We start from the raw sequence: 23,939 nt of genomic DNA, 5'->3' as shown, positions 1-23,939 counted from the left end.
AGGTGTTAGTATTGTATGTGTGGGTTTTTAAAAAAAATCCGGCCCCTGTATTTCCTCTTTCAGCTTCCTTCTATCTTCCCAATTTCTTTTTAATCACAGAAGTGCAGTGCCTTCAAGAAGATCTGGTTGCTTAGGGTCATCTTACTGCTCTTTTCACAACGTAGCCTCTTCTGTCTCCTTGGGCCATGGAAAGAATATTGGGTGGCTGTAAGTTCCTCCCCCCCCAGGAGCAGTATTTAGTAACTAGTCCAGGTGCAGGAGTGAGCGTGTCATGAGCGCTAATGAGTAACGGAACTGGAGGCGGGAAGGAACACGTGGGGTAAAAGAAAGCTCTCACTGCACGGTAGGACAGGCTCATCTCGCTCACTACACAGCTGGATCAGCGTTCTTCTCCCCCGCCCCCTGGACAGCGTAGACCGGACCTGGCCAGGTCCCGCCCCCCTCACTGCATAGCTTGACTGGAGCCGGCTTGCTTCCGGGGTAGTTCGGCGCGCTGCATGCCGGGATGTGTAGTATCCTCACTACCGATTCTGTAGTTGCCCGAGGCAGTGCCTGTCGTTTGACCGCCCCTTCCCTTCGTCACTTCCGGTCCTGGGGTACCTGCGGGGCTGGCCTCTGGAGCGCCTGATGGGTGGTTCCCACCACAGGCAGCGAGGAGGGCAGCCCCGGAGAGAGGGGCCCTGAACCGTGGCGGCTTTGAATGGCGGCGGTAGCGGGACTCGCGCAGAGTCGCGCCGCCGGGACGATGAGGGCGGTCGGCGAGGAGCAGCGGGCGCTGCTTAGGCAGGTGAGGGCCGCGGCCAGTCCGGAAGGGCCGGGCAGCCTGGGCCTTCCCCGTGGCAGGCAGCGGGCCCCAGCCCCGGAGCGATCCCTCCGGGCTCGCTCGCCCCTAGGCTGAGCGCGCGAGTGGGCGTCGCCGGGGCTGTTCCGCGGGGCGGTCGAGGTGACTCCTGCGGGAAGCGGGTGGAGCCTGGCCTGGCCTGATCCCTGCTGGGGCCGCTCACGGTGCCTGCCCGGTACGGGGGTGTGGAGGAGCCCGCCCTCCGCACGGCGGGCAGCTGTGGCCGTAGGCGGGTCTAACCGACAGCATCGCCGCCTGCCTGGGTCGGTGGGGAATGGCTTGGCTTGGCGCCCATGCCCCGCTGTGTCCGTTCCGAGTCATGCGGGGTGACGGGCTCTGACTGCTCCTGCGGGATCGGGAATGTGGCGGAGATATGTTACCTAAGAGCTGGAACTTAACTCCCTTTAGCTCCTTTAAGTGCCTACATCCTGTTGCGTTTCAATGGTCATTGGGCACCTGGTTCTTGGCTGTCCCAGCCTGAGAATTGACTTCAGGACATAATGGGGACAATCAGAAGAGATCCTGCTTCATAACAATACATTGTGGCGCCTCATATTTTTTCTGCCACTTGCCACAAGTGCACACTCGCCCCGGCCCGGGTGTAACCAGTTCGTGCTGTTTTATTACGAGCCTTGCTGGAGTCGACTGATCATGTGAGAGTGTCAGGGTATGTTATGCTACAAGTCGCACAGCTGTGACACTGCAGCTATGCCGCTGTAGTGCAGGCACTTGTGACAGAGATGGAAGATGTTACTGCGCTAAGTCCATCACCCAAGAGATGGTAGCCAGGTCATTGGAAGAATTCTTCTGTAGACCTAGCTGTATCTACAGTGAGGTTTAGGGTGATGTAACTATTTTGCTGGGGTGCAAAATTTTTCAGAGCCCTGAGTGACATAGCTAGGTTGACTAAGTTTTAGATGAAACCAATCCTCCGTTTTCCTTATATTTAAAAAAAACAAAAAACCACACATATACACACACAACCCCTAGCTCTCATGGTTGCAGAGAAAAGCTTGAAAACATGACACAAATGCTGCCTAAAAGTCAGAAACCAGAAGTCAACTAAAAAGAACTCCATACTTATTATCTCTAAAATCTCATGGTTTATTGGGACCCAATGCATGTTTTTTGAATGCTTGGTGGTGGTGATCATGCACAAATATCTGACCTTTTTGATGAATTGGGTTATGTGGTAGTTTGGCTGCTATTTGGTTTATCGAGAGAGTGTTTTAAAGTTTGTACTGCTACTCATGTTTTCCTTTGTCTTTTTAGGTTTTGGGTTGGAGAGTGGCTGCTAGTATTGCCTGGTCAGTACTATTGCTGCCTCTGTGTACTGCAGCCTTCATAAGTATTAGCAGCATTGACTTGTTTCATCCTATACAATGGATTTCAAGTACGTTTCTTGTGAAATGTTTTTCTTTCTGTGCAGTTGTCAAAGCATGCTATTTCTGCTGCTGTTTATGGTCAGATTAAATTTAAAAATATTGGCTATTGCATTGTGTTGAAAACTGAATATTGCAGGGCTTATGCAGCTTGGGAATCACTTTATTGCAAGACTGAATCAAGTCATTAATTTTTAAATCCACCACTCATACGGAGCTCTGTTTTCCAACTATTTTGCTCTGTGGAATCCTTTGCATTGTGGGACAGCTGTTGGAGGACTGTTAGGTCAACAGCTAACACAGTGTGCATGCTTATGATGTGTCTGTCCCTGTACATAGACCGTCATTCAACATCACTCAAGGAGCTGGTGTTACATTGACACTTACATTGGTGGGAGACCAATTTAAACATAGACCGTGCACAACTAGGTTGATGCAAGGTGGCTTATGTCAGCCTAACTTTATCGAGTAGACCAGGCCTAAGCTTTCATAATAAGGTTTGTCTGGTTATGGGTTCTATTGCTGAAAAGGGAATTACTTCAGCTATATTAGAAATAGAGGCATGTTTCCAAATTAAATTGCAACATTCTGTACTTTCCTAATGATAAATCCAATTATTAAGATACAGTATGCTCCATGGAAGTATGTGCAGCTGGACATACCTAGTACAAAATGCTACCTTCTCAATGAAATAAGAACCTATTGATTGTGATTGTTATGTAGCTAAATGCTAGTATTAAATATTTAGTAGTATACTAACTTTATACTGTACCTCATGAACAACAATGTATTCTTTCATTTTAGATTCAGTCAACGATTGGTATACTTCCTACATCATCTTTTGTATCCTCCTTATGTCTGTGGTGATACTGATCATAAGCATCTTCAATGTTGAATTTTATGCAGGTGGGTTATGAAAGTTGCTGTCACCAAAATATTTGACCTTTTAGCTAAATGAGAGGACTGTCTTGAAGAATTTGTTTTATACTCTATTTATTGACTTTATATAGTGATGTATGTATTTCATTGAAAGTGGAATGCCTTAAAGCTTATTTTATTTAGGTTTCTAATGGTGGCGGCAGTGTTAAAGGGACTTCATAATAAATTGACTTTCTTCTGGTTAGAAGACACAGAATGGGGGGGGGAAAACCCTGATCCTCTTTTTAAAATAACTATTTTAATTTCTGATTCTTCCATAAAGAATCCAAATTTTATATCGCCTCAATAAATCCACTTGTATCTGGTGAGTTAGATCACCAGTGGTGAATGTAGTAGCAGAGCAGTGTTCCTGTGAGAGGCTCCTCATCCAATTCAAAATTCTGTACAATCTTGTTGCAGTACTACATATTTCCATGTATTCACTAGCCATTTCTCTTAGCCCCACTAATGTGACTCAACTTTAGGGTAGGAAGTGGATCTGCTGTTGTTTGTGCCGCTTCATATGTCTGAAACGCTCTTCTGTGTTACTTCATCTATTTATATCAGTTTATGATTGATTACAACTAAAATGTTCTCTGGTGTCAAAGATATCATTGCAAATTAAACAGAAGCTATGTGTGTTTTATTTAGCAGTAAATGATAACCCTCTGGCTTTTTATTTGCAGTTGTGCCTTCTATTCCCTGCTCTCGATTGGCATTGTTAGGAAAGATTATTCACCCACGACAAGTTATCCATTCAGTTGTTCATGCTATAATGGGAATGTTGGTTGCGTGGTGTGCTGCAGTTATGACTAAGGGGAAGTTCCAGTTCCTTGCTCTACCCTGCCCGGCTTCAGAAAGGTGATGTTTTTCGTAATAATGAAAACAAGTATTGTACAAATCATACAATTTTGTACTAAAATGAGTTCACTGATGTTATTTCCTCTAGAAAGAGTCCCTTTTAACTTCTAGCAAAACATGAGCAATAGTGTGTCTGTTCTTAAACTTGCTTTAGTCTGAGTACAGGAAGGAAAAGAGTACTTCATGAAGAATGCCGACAAATGATTAGTTGACAAACATTGCCTTGTGGGTTTTTTTTTTTTTTTTTTTTTTTTTTTAAACAAGTTTGACCAGAAGCTCTGAACATTTAAGTTATTAGGATTATTAACAGAAATGGACAATATAATCATAGATATGTAGGACTGGACGAGAGCTTGATATTCTAGTCCAGCCCCCTGCACTGAGGCTGGACCAAGAATACCTAGACATTCCCTGACATGTGGCTTGTCTAACTTGTTCTTAAAAACTTCCAGTGACAGGCATTCCACAACCTTCATTGGTATTCTATTCCAATGTTTAACTGCCCTTACAGTTAGAAAGCTTTTCCTAATATCTAACCGAATGATACTCAAATCTCGGTGATTCAGGAGCCAAATTAGCAATCAGCATTACACAAAAAAGTCACAGTAGTGTGAATTCATTTTTTCATTTACTGTAGTACTGTTTATTCATATTTAAACAATATGGTGGGAAATATTTAGTTTATTAGTCTCACACCAAAATAACTTATCAAGTATTTATCTTATCAATTACAGTTGGTTAATAATATAGTAAAAGCATCCTGATTGGCTAATAATTAAATCTCAGTGTTTTAATATTATGTGCTGCAAAGAGCCACAGAAGGCACATTAAAGAGCCACTCGCGAGCCTAAGGGAAATGTCTATACTGACAGTGGCAAAGTCGCTGCCGCCAGATCAATCTTTCTGGATTGATTGAGCGGTCAGTGTAGACCTGCTCAATTGATCAGGAAGTCGACTGAGTAAATCCACCCCCTCAAATAGCGCAGTGCAGTGAAGGTGGCGTGTAGAAGGGAAGCACAGCAGTTGACGAGAGTTACGCAAGCTACTCTGCGTAGTTTGCGTAACTCCTGTCGACTGCTGTCGAATCTTCAGGTAATTGTAGACCAGGGCTCAGTCTGAGTATCGCTGATCTAACGTAAATCTTCCTTCCTGCAGATTCAATGCTGAAAAGGTCAAATGACCCTTCAGCTGTAGAATGACCTAAGACACTGTCTCCTGTTCTAAATGACAGCTTTAATAGATCTTGGTGCCCCCCCCCCCCCGCGCTCGCGCGCTCCTGCCCCATGATATTTACGTAACAAGAACAGGTAATAGGAATCCAGTTCAGATCAAACTTGCTCCATTATATATCCCTCTCCAATACTTGGGAATATTTCTCATTTACATCATTCAAATGAATAAAATCAAAGCTCTGCTTAACTAAAGTTAGAAGCTAAAATGAAGTCTAGAATAGTAACTTAGAGTTATGTCATTATAAATAAACCATTCTTTACTTTAGCCTAGATGGTGCTGTTCAACACATGTGCCTAAACGAATATCACCTCTTCCTCCTGCTGTCTGGAGCTTTCATGGGCTACAATTATAGTCTCTTGTATCTTGTTAACAATATGAACTATTTGCCATTTCCAATCATACAGGTAAGAGGCTAAAAATCTTTGTAAAGATAAATGTCTAATCAGCAAAAACGATGAAGGGTAAACTTTGATTTTTTTTATACTTTCAGTATCAAAATGTATTTGGGTGCCACTGGCCAAGCACTTGTATTCTTTTATAAAACCAATCCATTATAAAATCCAACACACAAGACCTTCAGCTTAAACGCTAGCAAAGGTCCCTCCCCTGACCATCCCCCAACATTCCTAATGTTAAAATAAACCAAAAAATCTCTTCATGGTGCAACCAAGTAAAATTTACACAGCCCTGAAGCATGGTAAACTCTAGCTCAGGTGGACCGCTGTAGTAGTGAATTCCAGATGTGAAAATGCCATGCCGTTGAGTTCCAACTCTAGGAACTGACAGCAAGAATGACCTAGTGTATTCTAAGCCTCATGATGGGGGATGAAACAACCTTTCAGTGAACAGGTTACTAGACCATTTAAAGCATAAATCAGAACAGCTTGAATCACGCTTAAAAGCAAAAAGCCAGCATAAATCACTACTGTTACGTGTGTATAGTACATGTGGGCTGCTATAATCTGCACTAACTGAAGCTACTGGGTACTTTTGAGGGGTAGCTTTGAGGTAAACCTCTTATTACTGCTACTATCTGAGTCCAGAGCAGCAATGGATCCCAGTTGATTTCTACATCTAGTCCTGTGGTCTAAACACAAAGTTGTACTGGGTTAGCAGAAGGTGTGCTTTTAAACAGATTTAGTTAAACCAGTACAAAACTGTGTGGTCATTTCTAATTTAAACTTGGCATATATTCATTTAGTTGTCAGTAAATTTACACATGCTTCCAAAAATAAAATCTGATATAGTTTTAGATGCTTGCAGTTTCATATTGGTAACTGTCCTGTTCTAAGACTGTTTATCTAAATCTCTTACTTACATGTTATTAGTGAAGGTTTTTTCTGTGTTCGAAGGAGATATGTAATATAACTGTGTGCAAGAAGGTTTGAGTATCTGCCTCTATTTCATGGCTTTGAAGGATTGTCATCAACTTAAAAATCATATGGCTGTCTGCATTTTTAGCTGCTTTTTATTATAGAACATCTGAGGCTCTAATTTAGAGACTAGAAAAGAAACATACTCTTCTATTTGCAATGTATTGCAAATTGACATTTGTGCATTTGACAGCATTTTATGTATAATCAATTTCCCTGTTTAATCTGCATGGTCAACTTCCTCTATTAGTGTTTTGGGGGTTTGTGTTTTTTGTTTGTTTTTTGTTTTGTTTTGTTTTTTCCCCACACAGTAATGGGAGAAAAAAGATTGGTTTCAATTTCAGAAATTACAGCTGCGGGACTCAGGACCAGGTGTAGCACCTGAAACTACTTCTAATTTTTCTTTTAAAATTGACTAGACTTCAGATTGACTGCATTCATTTAAGGACTTTACCGGACTTGATTCCTTCAGAATGCTTCAACTAATCTTTCTTTTTTTTAGCAATACAAGTACTTGCGTTTCAGAAGATCGTTGCCTCTGCTGGTTAAACATAGTTGTGTGGAATCGCTGTACTTGGTTAGAAACGTCTGCGTTGCATATTATTTTTTTGGTAAGAGTTCTTCTGACACTTGTCACTATATGCTAAGAGTTCTTTAACCAATCTATTAATATTTATTCTTCAGTGCTACAAATAACTTGTCCAGGGTGTGTACTAGGCAAGTAAAATAAGCATTTTTCACCATGATGGCAAAGTGTAGGTGAATGTTTTACTGGTTCAGCCACGCAATCGTGGCAATTGTGTATTCTAAGCCTAAAAGATATTTCAATATTCCTCTTTCCCTTGCCATATTTACATTCTATAGGTTAATGATGGTACTTTAGAAATGTAAACTATTCTAGATCACTTTCCATTGAGGATTCCGAAGTGCTGTACTGACATTTATCTTCATAACAGCCCTGTGAGGTAGATGCGCGTTAGCCCCGTTTTGCAAAATAACAGAAGTAACTTGAATGAGACCCTTAGAGAAGCCACTAGTAGAACTAGGCATAGAATCCACATCTCCTGATTCATAGTTTGGAGCTTTAATCCAAAAGGACATCTGTTCTTTCTGTGGTTAGTCTCTGAACAGTATCGCCTTTTTCCACTATACATATGTTGCCAGTCTTCATTTATCTGTGTGTAATCTACCTTCATTCTGAAATGTAAGTTCTTACTAGCCTTTTTGTATACACTTCAACATTTTAGATATCTAATTTACATGTCATTCTGTTTGTTACTACTTAGGTTACATCCCAAGAGCATGGATAAGTACTACAATGGACCTTCATACAGACAGGTAAGTAGTACAAATGACTCTTAGAATACAAGAAGGGAATATTTTCCTCCATCACATACATGTATTCACTACATTTTCTCCTTTTCCTCATCTGTGTAGTATCTCTTTTCTTATGACGATTTCTTATCTAAGATGGCAAATGTTGGGAGCGTAACATCACTCTTGGTTAACTAAAGAGTTTCGGCTCTTACAGAACCACTAGTGCTGACAAGTTAAAAGATTTAATGGGTTTTTGATAAAATGCTTTCCAGGTAACTGCATTTCTCAGAGTAAGTTGTTTTTTTTTTTTTTTTTAATCCATACATTGTTTTGTTGCAAATTTATTTATCCCCAGTAAACTTCATCCTCTTGACACATTGACTGGTCTTCTGGATCTATCCTTGCTCTACCATACCTGGTTATGTGGTATATTTCTTCTGATTACGTGGCACATTGCATGGTTACTCTTCAAAATCTATGCTACAGAGGTTAGTATTGGATGACTGTTATACAGGCATGACATCAGTGTTATAGAAAAAAATGCTTATGTTCAAAAACAATATTCACTAATAACTTAAACCAAGGGTTCTCAAACATTATATAGCATGGACCATGTTTTAATGCAGAGACTAGTTGTTGGACATCTTCCATCCCTCTTTTTGATTGTTTGTACCATTTTCCTTCCCCTTCCCAAGAGCATAGCAAGACTGTGGCATCTGTAGACAACTACAGTTTACATGGAAAACTAATTGGAGAGTATCTGTTTGTATTTTAGCTGTTTTTATTGCAGTACATCAATTTGAAATGAGGGAAAAGAGCATTATGTGGACCATACCGTAGAAACTTCTGATTCAAACAAAACCCCCAAAGTACATAACTCTGTAATGCAAACAATTTTTGGTTTAACAAAATACAGACTGAGCTATTGAAAAAGACTTCAAAGCATCTTGGGAATTAATACATTTTTCTCCCTTTTTTTTTTTTACTTAATCATTCAGTTTCAAATTAATATGGCTAAAAAGATTTATTTTTAATATGTCTCGTAATGTATCTAATACTGAGACCATGATTTAGCAAAAGAAATAGCAAAGTCCCAGTGGTAAAGAGCTGGAGTCTTATTCTTCATTGTCTAATTTAAATACTTTTTTGTAAGACAGCAGAGAATAAAAATTCTCCCCCATAACTTGACACTTTTTTTTTTTTCCTTTTAGTCTTTGCTGAGCTACAGCTTATCAGGAAAAAAAGGCTGAGGCTTTAAAACCGAAAGCAATGTTTTCTAAAATATGGGGTAGACATTTCAGTTCTTCAGAAAATTAGCTTTCATTCAAAGTCTCTAGCTGTTGTTAAAGGTGGAGAAAACCTTCAAAATGTGACCCACCCATAATTGATGCAGTCATGCCTACCTGAATTTTCAGAGAGCCTGGAATGATAGCTCTGAGGTGTGATCTGCCCTATTTCAGTGGGTGCTAGCTCAAATAATTATACTTTGAATGTCTACATTAATTATTTTGCTAGTCATAAAAACATGCAAGATAGGAGAGGAAGTGTCATTATGAAGATGTAAAATATGGGTAGGCCTTTGACAACTTATGGCAGTATTGAAGTGTGTTGCAATTGATTTCATGGTCCTGAATGGTAGTATGGCTTCCAAAAGTTTGGGAAATACTGACTTAAAAAACAAATTCAGAATGCAAAGAAGAATTTCTACGAACATGGGTAGGAAGTTTTAGTAATGTCAGAGGACATATGTACTCCCCTCTACTTCGAGAGCACTGGGAGAATGTGTCTATTTTTCAAAATATAAGTAATTTTTTTATGATCCAAAGGCTATGACAGGGTAATGCCAGTAAGTAATGCAAGTGGGACAGAGGTTGCAAGCCAACGTAGTTTATTTTAATACAAACTAATTCAGAGACTCAAATGGGAGGATTAAAGTTTTATTAATAAAATACAAAAACTCAATGGATTTATAAATGTCTTCACTCTTGAGTCTTCAGGAGTCTTCAGCTTTTAGTGTAATTTAGTGTAATTTTCAAATAATTAAATTTTCCTATGCATCATTGTACAATCCTTAAGAACTCCAAATAATGCCTTATTGCTGCCCTGCGGAGAGTCTAAAATGGGCATTTTTAGTTTCTCTATTGTTTTGTTCTAAGTCCATCCTAATTTCAAAATCGGAAATTTCTGGAAAAAGTGTCCCGTTTATTAAAGGTATCAAAACATGCCTTTAGGTCTTGAGGTTTCCTTACAAAATGTTTGTTGGCTATTCAGTAGAAGAGCATAGGGAAAGTTTGTTTACCCATTAAAAGGTGATGTGTTGTGGTTTTTTTTAAGATTGTTGAGCTCACCAAAAGTCGCTGTACATACAGTTGAATGTGGTGTAAGCTGACAGGGTGCTAGAGAGATTCTTATTCTGCTTGAAGTCACTTTATTAGCTGTTTGGTTTTTTTTTCTTTAATGTGATAGAACTTGAAGTTTCTGTTTAGAATTGTGTAGTGGGGGAGGAAAAAAACAAAAAAATAGTTTCAAGGATAGTCTGCTTTAAACCTTACACTGCCAGGGAGTCTAGCCCCAAAGTGTACCTGATACCATTTTAACTAAATCTAATGTGAATAGAAATAAATTGATGGATACTTGCAATGAAATTTAAATCAGCTTTTTGTTGTGATTGAAACATTTGGCTTCTATATTTGCAGTCTAAACATTGTAGCATAAGAACCAGAAAGACAAAAATATTAAAGTATAAAATGTAAGCATTGAAATGATGACCAGTTACTTAGATTATTTAAAACAAAGAATTGTAACCTGAGGATTTATTAATACAGATAAAAAAATGTTGAATCTGACTGCCCCTTTAATGACCTTAAAGCCTTCAGGACAAAGTGAACTGTCTAACTTGGAGCTTGATATTTGACTTCTACGATTTAGGTTGATCTGCCCTTCTGATAGTGGGTTGTGCATCACTACGTTATGTCTGTGGTTTTTTAGTAAGACATAGTAAGGACATTACCTTTCAAAATATGGGATGGTGTCCCTAACATTTAACTACAAAGTCTACTTGGAGGGTATTTTAAAATAAAGTGAGGGACTACAGCTTAAAGATAAATAAAGTGAGTGACTTGTCTGGTAGTTTAAAAGTAGGTATAGAAGACCATTTGTGCTACTGTATTAGAAACCACTGACTGGTTTAACAGGATGTCAAAGCTTTTGGGTGTGTACTTTTGTAGCTTGTTATATTGGCAAGTGACAAAAATTAGCTTGACTGTGGTCTCTCACTAATGGTGTATTTCAAAGTTTGTTCTGCATTATATAACTAATGATGAACAAATTTAGTTTTCTCCAATTTCAGGCGCATCATTTTCCTGTTCAACCAACTTTTGCTGAGGAAACAGACCAATGCCTACCTAAAATCTTAAACAGCAATCCTCCCCTCATCATAAAGGTATTTGAACTGTGCCACATTGATTTCACATGTGTATTCACTAAGCCCTGGTCTACACTACAGAGTTAGGCCAACGCAAGGCAGCTTACCTCTGTAACCATCTACTCTAAAATGTCACTTCCGCAGATGTAACTCTCCCATTACACTAACTTGACTCCACCTCCGTGAGAGGCATAGCGCTTAGGTCGACATAGTTAGGTTGACACGATGTCAGTGTAGACACTGTTGCTTACATCAACTGTTGCTGGCTTTCAGAAGCTGTCCCGCAATGCCCCACACTGAGAGTTAAATCGGTGCGAGTGCTCCTGGTGAGGATGCGCACTGCTGATGCAAGAACCATAATGTGGACATGCAAAAGCGATTTAATTCCTCTGGTGGCTGTATATCGACGTAACTTACATCGATTTAATTTTGTAGAATAGACCTACCCTAAGACTCCCTGACTGCAGATCATAGGAGACTTATGTATAACAGTTTTGACTGCAGCTTAATGTTCCTTAAAGAATCAGTCTAATTCAGAACAGTGAGAAACATTGTGCAGTGCTTAAAGACTGAAGTTTGTTTCATAGTGATCCATAGTAGTTTGCTGTACTGGATCAGTGCTGAAGCTGAAGAACGCTTTTCTACCTTAATTAATCTGGGTTTGGTATTTTATGTCAGTTAGTTAATTGTGTATATTACTGTACACTTGTGTTAAAACGAGCATCTATGAAATTCCATTCCAACTGCTTTTAAAGCTTGTATCTTTGTCAGGTGAATAGGCACTGTTTAGAATAACATGTACTAGATTAAATATATGCACATTTCTGTGCACTCAACACTTCTTCGAGTGATTTGCTCATGTCCATTCCACTTTAGGTGAGTGCATGCCACGGTGCACGGTTCCCAGAACTTTTTTCCCCTTAGCAGACCCCGTAGGGCCGGCTGTGGTGCTCCCTGGAGTCCCGCGCACATGCCGCGGTATATGAGGCACTGCCAGCCCTACACCCCCTCAGTTCCTTCTTTCCGCCCGTGATGGTTGCTGGAACTAGCCTTGCTCTCTACAAGTACAATTCCCCTTTGAACTCTTTGTTGTTCAAAGTACTTGAGTTAGTTTTAAGTAGTTGTTAAGTGTAGTTAGATAAGAAGTCCCTGAGGGACTTAGAGCAGCCGGTTGCCTGGATTTAAGCTGTGTGCTTCCTGCGGGAAGGCTTTCCTGCTCAGCGACCCCCACGATTGGTGCCTTAAGTGCCTGGGGGAAGAGCTCAGGAAAGATAAATGTAAGTTCTGCAGGGCTTTTAAACCGCGGACCCAGAAGGACCGAGGGATCCGGTTAAAAGCCCTGCTCGTGGAGGCAGCGCTCCGCCCGGCGTCTGAGCTGTCCCGCTGCACCTCTGCACTGAGCGTCGCCTCGGTGCAGAGTTCACTGCCGTCAGCACGTGCAGGGTCGAGTGCGGAGATGCACCGGCCTCGTCAAGTCTTCTCCGGTGCCTGCATCTCCAAGCAGGGAGCTTCCTCGACTCTTGGAAGTGAGAGAGTACCCCTGCTGACACCAGAGGCTTTTCAGCCGGCAAGAGCCTTGTTGGCCTTGCCTGCGCCACCTCTGGCGCTGTCCCTCCCCTCCCCCTCCCCCCAAGGGAGAAGGGCCCAGTGTCCTGGGGCAAGCTAGCATTGGGTCCCCCCAAAAGGTGGTGGAGATCCCCGTTATGGGGGGGAAGATCTCCCACCAAACGACCACCGGGGTAGAGCGAGGATGCTCCCCCAGCAGTTGCTCCAGCTCTGCAGCATCGAGCCGGCCTGCTTGGAGTCAGGATACGGAGTCTCCCTCTCATCGCTGACGTCAGTCCCCAGCACCAAAGGCAGCATAGGCCAAGAGGTGGCACCGGTCGAGGTCTGCCAGGCGGCACTCGGACAGCTTCTGCTCCAGATCCCCAGCATTGAGGAGTTCGCCTGCACTGAGGCGGTGCAGAACCCGGTCACCGTTGGAGGACTCGGCACCAAGGGGTTTGCCCGCAGCAAGGAGGCGCGGAATGTGGTCGCCATACGAGGACCCCGCACCACATAGTCCCCAACGCGGAACCCAGTTGCCGGAGTCAGGCTCGGCACCATGGAGTTTGGAGCAATGCCAGGTCTCGATCATCAAGGGGCAAGCGGCGCCACAAGTCCTTGGTACCAAGACGGCGCTCCAGTACAGAGTGCTCCTCTGTCTGTCTGCAGCGCTCACGGCGACAGAGGTGGTCCTTGTTGTCCTTCACGTCGGAGGCATTGAGAGGACGGTCCCCAGCATGGCACCACCGGTCTAGTGGCTCGGGGTCTCACAGGAGAGACAGTTGTGGGGACAGCCGGCGTCCCCACATGGCATCACAGCAGGTGGCGCAGTCATCCCCAGTTTGGCCCATAGACACCGCTCCTTGGACGAGGAGTTGGACCCCATGGAGGGACCCTCTACAGGTGCATCCCTTCATCAGACAGGAGCACTTGCAGGATGCGCCTCGGCAGTCCTTTTCCTCCTCCCCGGATGAGGCAGTCTCCCAGGACCACATGGCGTCACTGGAGGATTTCAGGGCGCACCAGGAGCTGTTCAAGAGGGTGGTCTCTAACTTGGGGCTGGAGGTCAAGGAGTTAGTGGAGGCCGATGATACTCTCTTCAATGTGCTGGCGGCGGCTGCCCCAGCGAGGGTGGTCCTACCAGCCCACGATAGGGTCCTCAAAATTAAGGCCTTGTGGCAAACCCCTTCCTTGGTCACCCCTACGTCGAAGGTGGCTGAGAAGAAGTATTATATCCCAGCCGAAGGGTTAGAGTATTTGTTCACTCACCCGGCCCTGGGAATGTAAATTCTGTGATTTCTGTCTTGTCTTTTAACTACCAGCGCCAGAAATTGGCACTGTAGACAGGGCCCAAGCATAATGTTTTTGGGCCCAGTTACAAACTTGTAACACAGGCCCCCTCCCATGTTACCAATCTTCAAGATTTGCAAATCTCACAAGAGCTGGACAATAGATAAAGGGAAATAAGTTTCTATAAATATCCTCAGGCATGATCTACAACTTAGCCTAAATTTTTTTTCTCATGGAATGGGGGTTGCAGGCTGGCCGGGTCCCCCAGGGCTTCCGGGCCCTGGTGAAGTTTACCCTTTTCCTCCTTCCCCCCCCCCCCCCCCCCCCCCCCGTGGGGGCCTGACTGTAGACCACTCAGTGATGAATAAAATGGCATGAAGGCTGTGAAGCTTTCTACAAAGTTCTGATTCAGTCAACAGCCCCAATATGAAATGAAATCTTGTTTCAGTGGTTGAAGTGGAGAAATCATTCTCTCAGTATTCAGCCTGATAAAACTTTTTCAGTCATATGACTGAATTTTGCCCACAGTTATGGTATATCTGTGCACAAATCCCATTGACTTCATTAGGGATAGCATTTGTAGGAAGAATGCTGTTCTGAAATCCAGAAACAAAACCAATAGATTTTGAGTGAAAGCATGCATAAGTGGTCAACTTGTTTTTATAATGCATTAAAACATTTTCCTCCTTTGTAGTTCTTGGCCTTACAGGACTTGATGTTACTTTCTCAGTATTCTCCTGTTAGACGGCAAGAAGTCTTCAGCCTTAGTCAGCCAGGTATTTATAAAATTAATTTTTCATAGTTATAAACTTTTAAGGACTGTTCTAATACTAAGATTTAAAAAAAAAAAAATCTAGTGCTTTGAAGCATGCTACATAAACCAGAGAGACTCGTAGGTAAAAAGACCCCTGCATTAGTTTGGCATCATTTGGAGACACCTTGATAGTGTTGTCTCCTCTGCTAAACTTACCATATATTAGTGCCTATTGCTTTGATTTAAATTACAATTGTGAGGAAACATAGGTCCTAGAGCAGTGGTTCTCAGCCAGGGGTATGCGTATCCCTGCGGGTAGCAGAGGTCGTCTTCTAGGGCGCACTGAACTCATCTAGATCAGTTTTTTCTCAACCTGAGTGGTGTATCATAAGATGAGTGTAAGAGGTTGCAAGTGCAGGGGTGGCATTAGGGGGTGGCAAGCCAGGCAATTGCCCAGGGCACTACGAAACTAAGTTTCACTTGTGAGCCCCAGGTGGCAGGGCTGAAGCATGTAAAACCGGCTCAAGTATGACACTGAAATGTAAGTACAATATTCATATTCAAATCTATGTATTTTATAATTATGGTAAAAATGAGAAAGTAAGCAATTTTTCAGAAATAGTGTGCTGTGACTTTTATTTTTATGTCTGCTTTTGTAAACAAATCGTTTTTAAATTAGATGAAACTTGGGGTACACAAGACATATCAGATTCTGAAAGGGGTGCAGTAGTCTGGAAATGTTGAGAACCACTGTCCTAGTGTATCAAAAGCAGGGTGATATTGACATCACAAATCATAAGTTTAAATTGAATAATAAAATAACAGATGTGTATAAAAGCCTAGTGTGAGGATGTGAGTGAGATGAAACCAAGCATAAACAATGAATCACCCCGCAGTTGTGAAAACAAACAATGGCTGTGATTATAAATGAAAATGTATGAACCTCCTAACATATACTAAGATGTGCTGTAGGAGATTAACAAAAACTGTTTTGAGGCCATTGGGGACCTTTTGTTGCACCTTATCAGGCATTCTAGTGTTTATGGACTAGCTTCAAATCTGTTTATTACCATAACTGACATCACTTTTTTGGTCTTGTCAGGTCTCAAACCTACTAAGCAATTAATGGGCCCAAATTCAGCCCTCCAGTCTGCCCGTGCAACTCTTATTGAGATTACTGGGAGCAGTGAGTGTGCCTTGGAGGTTTGAATTTGGCCCACTGTCTGTCATGTATCTGGTGACTAAAAACTCTTGTGGTGAAAATGCAGCATGGCCTTCCTAGGAATTTAATGTTTCAAATAATTCTCTCTGTTTGTACTAAAAGTAAAAGGAGAATATAAACATAACTATAAAAAAGGCAGGGTGGTACTTGTGTCTTGAGTGAAGACAGAACATCTGTTGTACCTTCAAGTAATTTTTCTGTGTCCCTGATAGGTGGACATCCTCACAACTGGACAGCAATATCAAAGGAGTGCTTGAGTCTTTTGAGTGACTTGACACAGAAACTGATTATGCAGCAGGAAGCTGCAGCTACAAATGGGAGAGTGAAACAGCCATCTACAGGAGAAATAGGAAGATCCCTGAACTCTACAGGTATCTTTGTATGAGAGAAGATTCACAATAACTGTGGTGGTGGGATTTAAACCTGCATACCCCCCAAAGGCCTGCTGTATTGCACGAGGTAATGCAATAATACTAGCATAAATTCATATGGAGAACCAAGTGTCCAGTCTTATTGGTCTCAAGTATTAAGGAACACTATCCGCTTAAAAATAATTGGTTTTTTTAAACCTACTTTTGTTAGAAGTAACACCGAAGAGAACTAAAACAGAAAACATGGAGAGAAAACACCTTTTCCAGTTTACTTAATGCATTTGACAGTACTCTTGTCTGTTTCTTCCATATTTATATGGTTAAAGGAAGTCAATTACATTTTTTTACTAAGTGGTGGAACCTGTTGTGTAGAGGGCTAAAATCTTGCTATAACCCATTTTATGATTCTGGAGCTGCATGTAATGTACTGCTGCTAGTTTAAGGTAGAATTAGTCTTGTTCTAATGCTGTAGAACTTTGGGGGATGTTTGTTATGATTCAGCTCGTGTTGGTGCAGGAATGTACAGATAACACTTGGGGAGAGACTAGGATACAAAGACATCCTATTTACCAAATTGTTTCAGAATAAGAACTGGAAACATAATATTGTACAGAAAATGTCAGTCTGTCACTAGATCGATCTATTTTATAATGTTTATTACAAAAATCCATGAAGGTCCCCCCCACCCCCCTTAGCTTTTGCAATTTGTTTAAATACATAGATGAGATTGAATATAGACTAAAAAGTAAGGGCTCTGAATGTAGTGGTAATAAACCTCCAATGGAAACAGTATATCTTGCATTAAGAACTCTCACTAGGAATGGAATGCTAAAATAGCTATGGGAAAAGTAACCTTAGGGGACACATTAATAGAAAACTGGGTTGACACATGCCAGCCTGTATGTATGTCTCCATGCAATATGTTCTTTGTCACCAGAAGCAGCTGTCACAGAAGAAATGGCCTTCCAGACGCAAAGGTCTAATGTTTCTAGAGCCCACATGCCTGCCTTGGTTAAATCATCCCTCTTGCCTTTGAAGGCGTTGTCTACATCTGATCTTGGAAGCTCTTTTGGTTCACCTTTCAGTTCTCCTGCTCTCAGTCGCATGGCTGGAATTCTGGATTTAAACTCTCCTTGGCATGGATCAGTCCAAAGTCCTCATGTTATGAGAAGAGGACCAAAGCTGTGGACATCAAGTTCAGGTGGGAGATCTTCTGTTTCAATCCTCTCTCATCCTCCTCTCTTTAAATGTAATGAAAAAATTGACTTGACTGTACAAATCCTTATCTTTGGAGTTTAACAATTGCTCTCTAACTAGATTGGATTTCTCTTGTAGATCTGCACATGAATGGCTCTCATCAAGAGTCCTTCCCAGTGATCTCTGTTGCAAGAGTTGGTAATGAAGCACTACAACCAAACTTTATTTATACATGGCTCCAGAACAAGCAAGAGCAGGTAGAATAAAAATTGCAGTACAAACCAGTTAAAACCAGCTCCTGTTTTTGTATATAGCATGTAAGATGTTAATTTTTTTTAAATAGGGAAACTTCATTTTGTTGTATAATTTTCTCCTCAGATTAGTTGACCTAACTTTAAAAAAACAAAAACAAAAAACCCCAAACCTCTTAATTCTTCAGAACACCTTTCTCTTGGTAGAATGCTTAGGACTATAAGGTTGTGGAATGGGTCAGTTGCATAACATCAGAAATGTTGCCCATATGTTTTCTTTTCCCCTTAATCTTCAATTTTGTTTTACTCTTTTACTCAGGTTCGGAGTTTCTTGTCAAAACGAGTGCTAATAATGTATTTCTTCAGCAAGGTAAGGATGAATATGTGTCTTGACAGTATTTGGTTGGGTGGACCAGAAACGCATGGGCAGTGGGTTCTAATTTTGTATTAAGTATACCCTCTAAATTTTGTAGTAACATTTCTAGAACACCTTTTATTCCAGGGTCTTACAGCACTTTTCATACTGTAGTACTTTACACTTAATGAAGCCTCCAACTTTAGAATCGTGTATAGATATATTACTCCTCTTTAGCATAGGTAAACTGAGGTGCATAAATTGCAACTTACCCAGAGTCCCATAGCATCAGGGCCAAGATTAGAATTTAGGAATCTTGACTCTATATCCCTGCACTAACTGCTACATAACACTGTGTTTAATTGTACCACTTAAAACCAGACTTCTCAGGGTGAACAAACCACAGGAACATTTCATAAATCCTTTTGGCAGAGGAGATGGCCAACATGTTGAGAAACCTTTTTTTTTTTTTTTTTTTTTTTTAAATCTTAATATTGGCACAAAACATTGGCTGAATGAATGAATAAATAAATAGGTAGAGTTCAGCATTTTAAATTGTGTAGGTTTAGTTTAATTGACATATGCACCAAATCAGCAGTCCTCACATATATGAACCAATAACACGATAGAATTATTCAAAGGATTTGCTTTAATTCTGATTTTAATCTTAAATGAGACTTACCAGTGGGCCAGGTCATGTCTCTGCATGGAGAGGACCCTTTGCAGGCAGACCCTCTCTGCCTAGTATCAAATAAGGGATTCAACTACTTCATGGCCATTTGTTTTACACCCCCCCCAGTCCTGGCCCCAGGGAGACCTTTTGTGAGGTCCGCGGTGGAGACAAGCCATATGAGCCCAGTTAGTTGAGCTAGGGGGTGTACATTGTTCCTCAAGCCCAATGGAAATTAGTCAAAACAAATGATATAGCCCTATTTTTTTTTGTGATGCCCTCGCTCACAGTTTTCATGGGCTACTGCAATCAGGAGACTAGCTCTGGCCCCCTGAGTGGTAGCCCCAGTGTGGATGTCAAGGGCTTCCAGATGGCCCTGAGCTCCCATGCACCTCCTGATATCTGCCTGCTTTATAGGTGTGTCCTACAGCCTCTTCTGCCAAGGTGGGAGATGGTACATAAATACAAGTAGCTTGCCACATCCTGGGCTAGGTCTGCCCAGCATTTTGAAGCATGCTTATTTTGTGCAGGCACACAGCTACCATGGACACCTTAGCTACTTTAACTGCTCAGAAGAGAGAAGTCACAGTTAAATGGTTAGGTCCCTACAGCACTTATGACTTTTTTTTTTTATAGTAGACTCCAATAAAATAGAGTAGCAAATCTTTTCTGCTAGGGACTACACTGTTCAACTGTGTATACTGGGCATGCATTTATAGTATTGTTAAATAATGTGTGAGGTTGTATTTGAAACCAACAACTTTAGTGGCTGACTAAAAAAAAAAAAAAAAACCCACATCCTTTTCTGAAATCTTATGCTTTCTCCTTAGCATCCAGAAGCCTCAATCCAGGCCGTCTTTTCTGATGCCCAAATGCACATTTGGGCATTAGAAGGTAAGCAACTTCTGTTTGAATTTGTGTGTGTTGTTCTGGGTTTGTGGCACAACAGCAGTGAACATCATGAAAAGGCTCCAATTCCAGACTTGCTATATCCATTATTATGTAAATAGATTTAAGGAAAGATCGTTCATTGTAAGCATAGCCGACACTAACACAGTTATCCACCTCTAGTGGCTGGACTATATAGATCTGAGTCTGCTACTGGCTTTAAGGTAGCGGACCTGGATCTCTTAACTCGGGCAATAGAGGTTCATGGTTTTAGATCCAAAAGTCCTGGGTTTAATCCCCATGGTTGATACCCCACCTGAGACGTGTCACTTTTGTTTTAGTGAAGCTCATGTAACATTGAACTTGTAATATAAGCCCACAAAAGGAAAACCATTTTGAATTAATGTCCGTACCTCTACTTGTTCAACACGAAGGCATCAATGTACCAGTTCCTCGTTAGATAATCTCAGAGCGGTGTGAGATTATGCTGTAATATTAAGCAATAATGTAGTTTTAAGAACACAAGCATTCTCTATATGCAAACACCGTAAAACTGTGCCTGCCCAAAGAAATGACATATTGAGTTAAGACAAACAATAGGTGGAAGTAATAAACTGAGGGAGGTGGAGTGGAGAGAATAAAGGTAACAGTGATGAGAGCACATGGTTGCATCAGCTAGTTTGGAGAGTTTTTTTTAAAATACATCTATTGTTCATGCATCTCTATAGCAATAATTTCTGTTGGCAATCTACCTAGTCATTATTTACATAATTGACTGATTAGTTATATTATGTTAGTGCCTAGAAACCCTGTTGTGCTAGGCTAGGCACTGTACAGGCAAATAAAGACACAATCCCTGTGCTGTAAAACTGGCAATTTACATAAAACAAAATGTAACAGACAAAGGGGGGAAGGGCGAGTTGCAGGGGGATAAGTACCATAAAGTTTGGCAGAAAAACAGATGTGACTGCTTGCCATTTACCCACCAGTGTCAGATAGGAGTGATTGTCGGTACCATAGAAGAGGCAAGTTTTGAGAAGGGATTTAAAAGAAGAAGATGAAAGCTTTACTAATATGGGCAGGGAGTTTAGCCCATGCAAAATGGGCAGTGTGGGATAACTAATGATTCCTAACAAGTCAGTGCTTGGCTAGAGCTATGGAGCTAGATCGTCTCTTCTGGTGTTCTCTACGTGGTGTAAGACTTGCGAGATGATGGGGAGGCAACAAAGGTAGATGGGCAGCTAAGGCAACAAATCTGTGACTATTTTAGACCATGGAGCAAGTTGGAGCAGCTTCAGGACTGCTGTAACCTGCACCTGGCTGGAGTATATCTCAAGGGAATCTCACCCACACTAGTGGAATCATCAGGTAACAGCCTAAACTAGTATTGTGTTGCAGTGGGGGGCCAGGATCTGGTCCGTTATATCCCTAGAATTGCTGCATGTTTGCTCCATTTCTGGAGGCTCAATTAAGATTAGTTATGTTGGACTTAATACTCACTCCTTTCTTTGCTTGGAGGTCTATCTCGTTTGGTAGCGGCCTCATTTACTGAAGACCGATTTGGAGTTGTCCAAACTACACTACCAGCTATTCTGAATACCTTACTGACTCTTCAGGAGGTAAGGAGATGTCAAGGATCCTCAAGTGCAAAACTAGTTCAAGGGGGGAGTTTTCCTGTTTATTTTATACACTGTTGCACTGCTGACTAACTATAAAATGAAACTATGATGTCACCACTTAAAATGGCTTATCTTAATCTTTAATTAGCTAAACAGAGCATGAGAATCCTTTTTAAATTTAGACTCTGAATAAATACCTCATTAGATTTTTCTTAACTGACACTATACTTGGAAAAATATTTTTAATAAATGATACGAAACGCTCAATTATAAACAGTGTCTCAGAGAAGTAACAATTATTCTAGTGTCAACATAAGTGCTTAGGATTTAATCTTCAACTGATCTCACACATGCCTTACATGTAATGCACAGCATTTCAACTTTAGAGCCAACAAATTTCAGGAGATTAGAAGCAGAGAAACATGAAACAGGTCTTAAGTAATGCTCTAATATTTATTTGCTGTTATCACATCACTATATGATGTATTTGGGAGTGTGTTAATCACACAGATATGTCTCCAAGATAACGTTGTTGTGTGCCATTTATAATAATCACTTAGTACTGTCGTAATGGAAGATACTCAAAATTTTAGAAGTAATTAAAATTCTTCAGCATAAGACATTCCAAAAACATGTAATGGAAATGCTCCCTTATTTCTAGAAGATTAGTCATGGCAAAGTTGGGAATTGTTTCTTCTACTGCAGTGTTTGTACTATGCTCAGCATTTAAAGAATCCATAAATGGAGAATCTCATTTTACAAAGTCTGCTCCTGTATTTCCATTGGCCAAGATGCAGAAGGAATGCTGGGTCAAGCTGTCTCCAATCAGTTTTACTTGTCAGTGGTGAAACTTCTGAATTTGCTGTTAGTCTCTTTGCTTTACTTGGCACGACCGCCTGTGCTACCAGTGGTTTTGTTTGAAATGGATTCAACAGAACATTTCTTCTCATGTACTTGTCAATCCAGGTTGTAGATAAGCATTTCAAGCTGCCTCATGCCTCTAGCAAACCTCCCAGGATTTCGGGAAGTCTGATGGATACGTCCTACAAAACGCTACGATTTGCGCTTAGAGCATCCCTGAAAACCGCGATATACCGAATAACTACTACTTTTGGAGAACATCTAAAGTAAGGACTTCTGCATTGGTGGCTACTTGCTTAGTTCTGTTTAAGTGAATGTAATAATACAGTATGACCAAGTGTACCTATGGCAAGGGAAGTCCGTGAATAGGACCCCCTACAGGACATCACACTAACAATTTTCAGCTATTGAAAACGCAAAGGGAAGTGTCTCAATTTTCCCCCTCCCAGTGGAGATGAAAGTATATTGTTCACAGGGATAATCATCTATAGAGTCCTAATTGCCCCTAAGCATGGAGTTTTGACTGTCTGGCTCTGGCAGGCTGTGCTATTCTTGTAAAAGGAATAGGCAGCCTCATTCCTAACTTGTGTACATGCGGGCTGATGGAAGTTACATGAACTATGAGATCATCATTCCTCTATTGGCATTTGGCCATCCTGCTATTAACTTTGAAAGTAACAGTAACACATGAGCAACTACTACTTTATATGGGATTTTTCCTTTGCAGACTTCAGACAGATATATTTAAAATAGATTGTTTACTTTGGGAGAAGAGTTGCATGAATTTGTTAAATACTAAAGGCGTTTATGAGCAAATTACTGTTTAGGATCTGGTTTAAATGGACAAATACCTCTCAGTAACTAAAACTGCTTAATACTTTCATACACAAAAGTAGATTTAAGAAGGAGTATACAATTATTGATTTCAATTTGTGCTTAAAATGTTTTGACATTTGGGGCTTTGCTCTTACAAGTGATGTAGCATGTTAATATAAAATTTTATGCTTGTATTTTGTTCTAGTGCAGTGCAAGTGTCTGCGGAGCATAAGAAAAGACTTCAGCAGTTCTTGGAGTTCAAAGAATAGTTAAGTAAATTAAATAGGTTACGTTGCTGATACTGCTGCAGATGGACAGTACATGTTTAGCATTCTTGAACTGGAAGAAAATGGGACTAATCAGTCTTCCTGTCTCATTTGGTGGCCTTTTCAAAAAGTGTATTTTAAATGTAAATCATGGAACAAAACTCTTAGCAGAATTACAAAAAACGTCTGTTTTGGATCACTTTACTTGATTTTTTTGTACAATAAAGCTCTTTTTTAAATACCTTAGTTTAAATATCCTTGGCAATTGAAGAAACGTCAGTTATTTTATGAGATTGGTATCTGCTTTTGAGGAGAGCAAGGTTAATCTGTCACTTTTCACTTGTTTCACCAGGTATGTTTTGCCTCGCAGTTCACATTAAAGAATGGGGGGCTGATTTGCAAAGGTCCTCAGGTGCTTAAAGATGCAGATAGGCATCTTGTAACATTGACACTAGGCACCTAAATATCTTTGTAGATCTGACCCT

The 23,939-nt window shown here is 41.0% G+C and overlaps 1 protein-coding gene across 2 annotated transcripts; it reads left to right on the top strand.

The window, feature by feature from the left end:
• The first annotated feature begins 499 nt into the window (after positions 1-499).
• On the top strand, positions 500-23,700 carry NDC1 (NDC1 transmembrane nucleoporin). 2 transcript variants are annotated; one of them, XM_067535540.1, is made up of 18 exons: positions 500-787; positions 2,114-2,234; positions 3,028-3,129; positions 3,828-4,002; positions 5,501-5,639; positions 7,111-7,219; positions 7,895-7,946; positions 8,281-8,413; positions 11,275-11,367; positions 14,879-14,960; positions 16,373-16,531; positions 17,472-17,732; positions 17,867-17,985; positions 18,299-18,349; positions 19,835-19,898; positions 21,411-21,511; positions 22,478-22,638; positions 23,394-23,700. In XM_067535540.1, exons 1-18 carry the CDS (start codon positions 701-703, stop codon positions 23,455-23,457), a joined length of 2,073 nt encoding a protein of 690 aa, XP_067391641.1. In that variant the 5' UTR covers positions 500-700; the 3' UTR covers positions 23,458-23,700. The 2 variants fall into 2 exon arrangements, with proteins under 2 accessions (XP_067391641.1, XP_067391639.1); XM_067535538.1 differs by having other exon boundaries at positions 505-787; positions 17,469-17,732.
• Positions 23,701-23,939: the final 239 nt, after the last annotated feature.

This window comes from Emydura macquarii, unplaced genomic scaffold, assembly GCF_026122565.2.
Source record: "Emydura macquarii macquarii isolate MOO-44397 ecotype Brisbane River unplaced genomic scaffold, CSIRO-AGI_Emac_v2 contig_3506, whole genome shotgun sequence".
Taxonomy (NCBI): Eukaryota; Metazoa; Chordata; order Testudines; family Chelidae; genus Emydura; species Emydura macquarii.
This window is presented reverse-complemented; position numbering and strand designations above follow the sequence as displayed.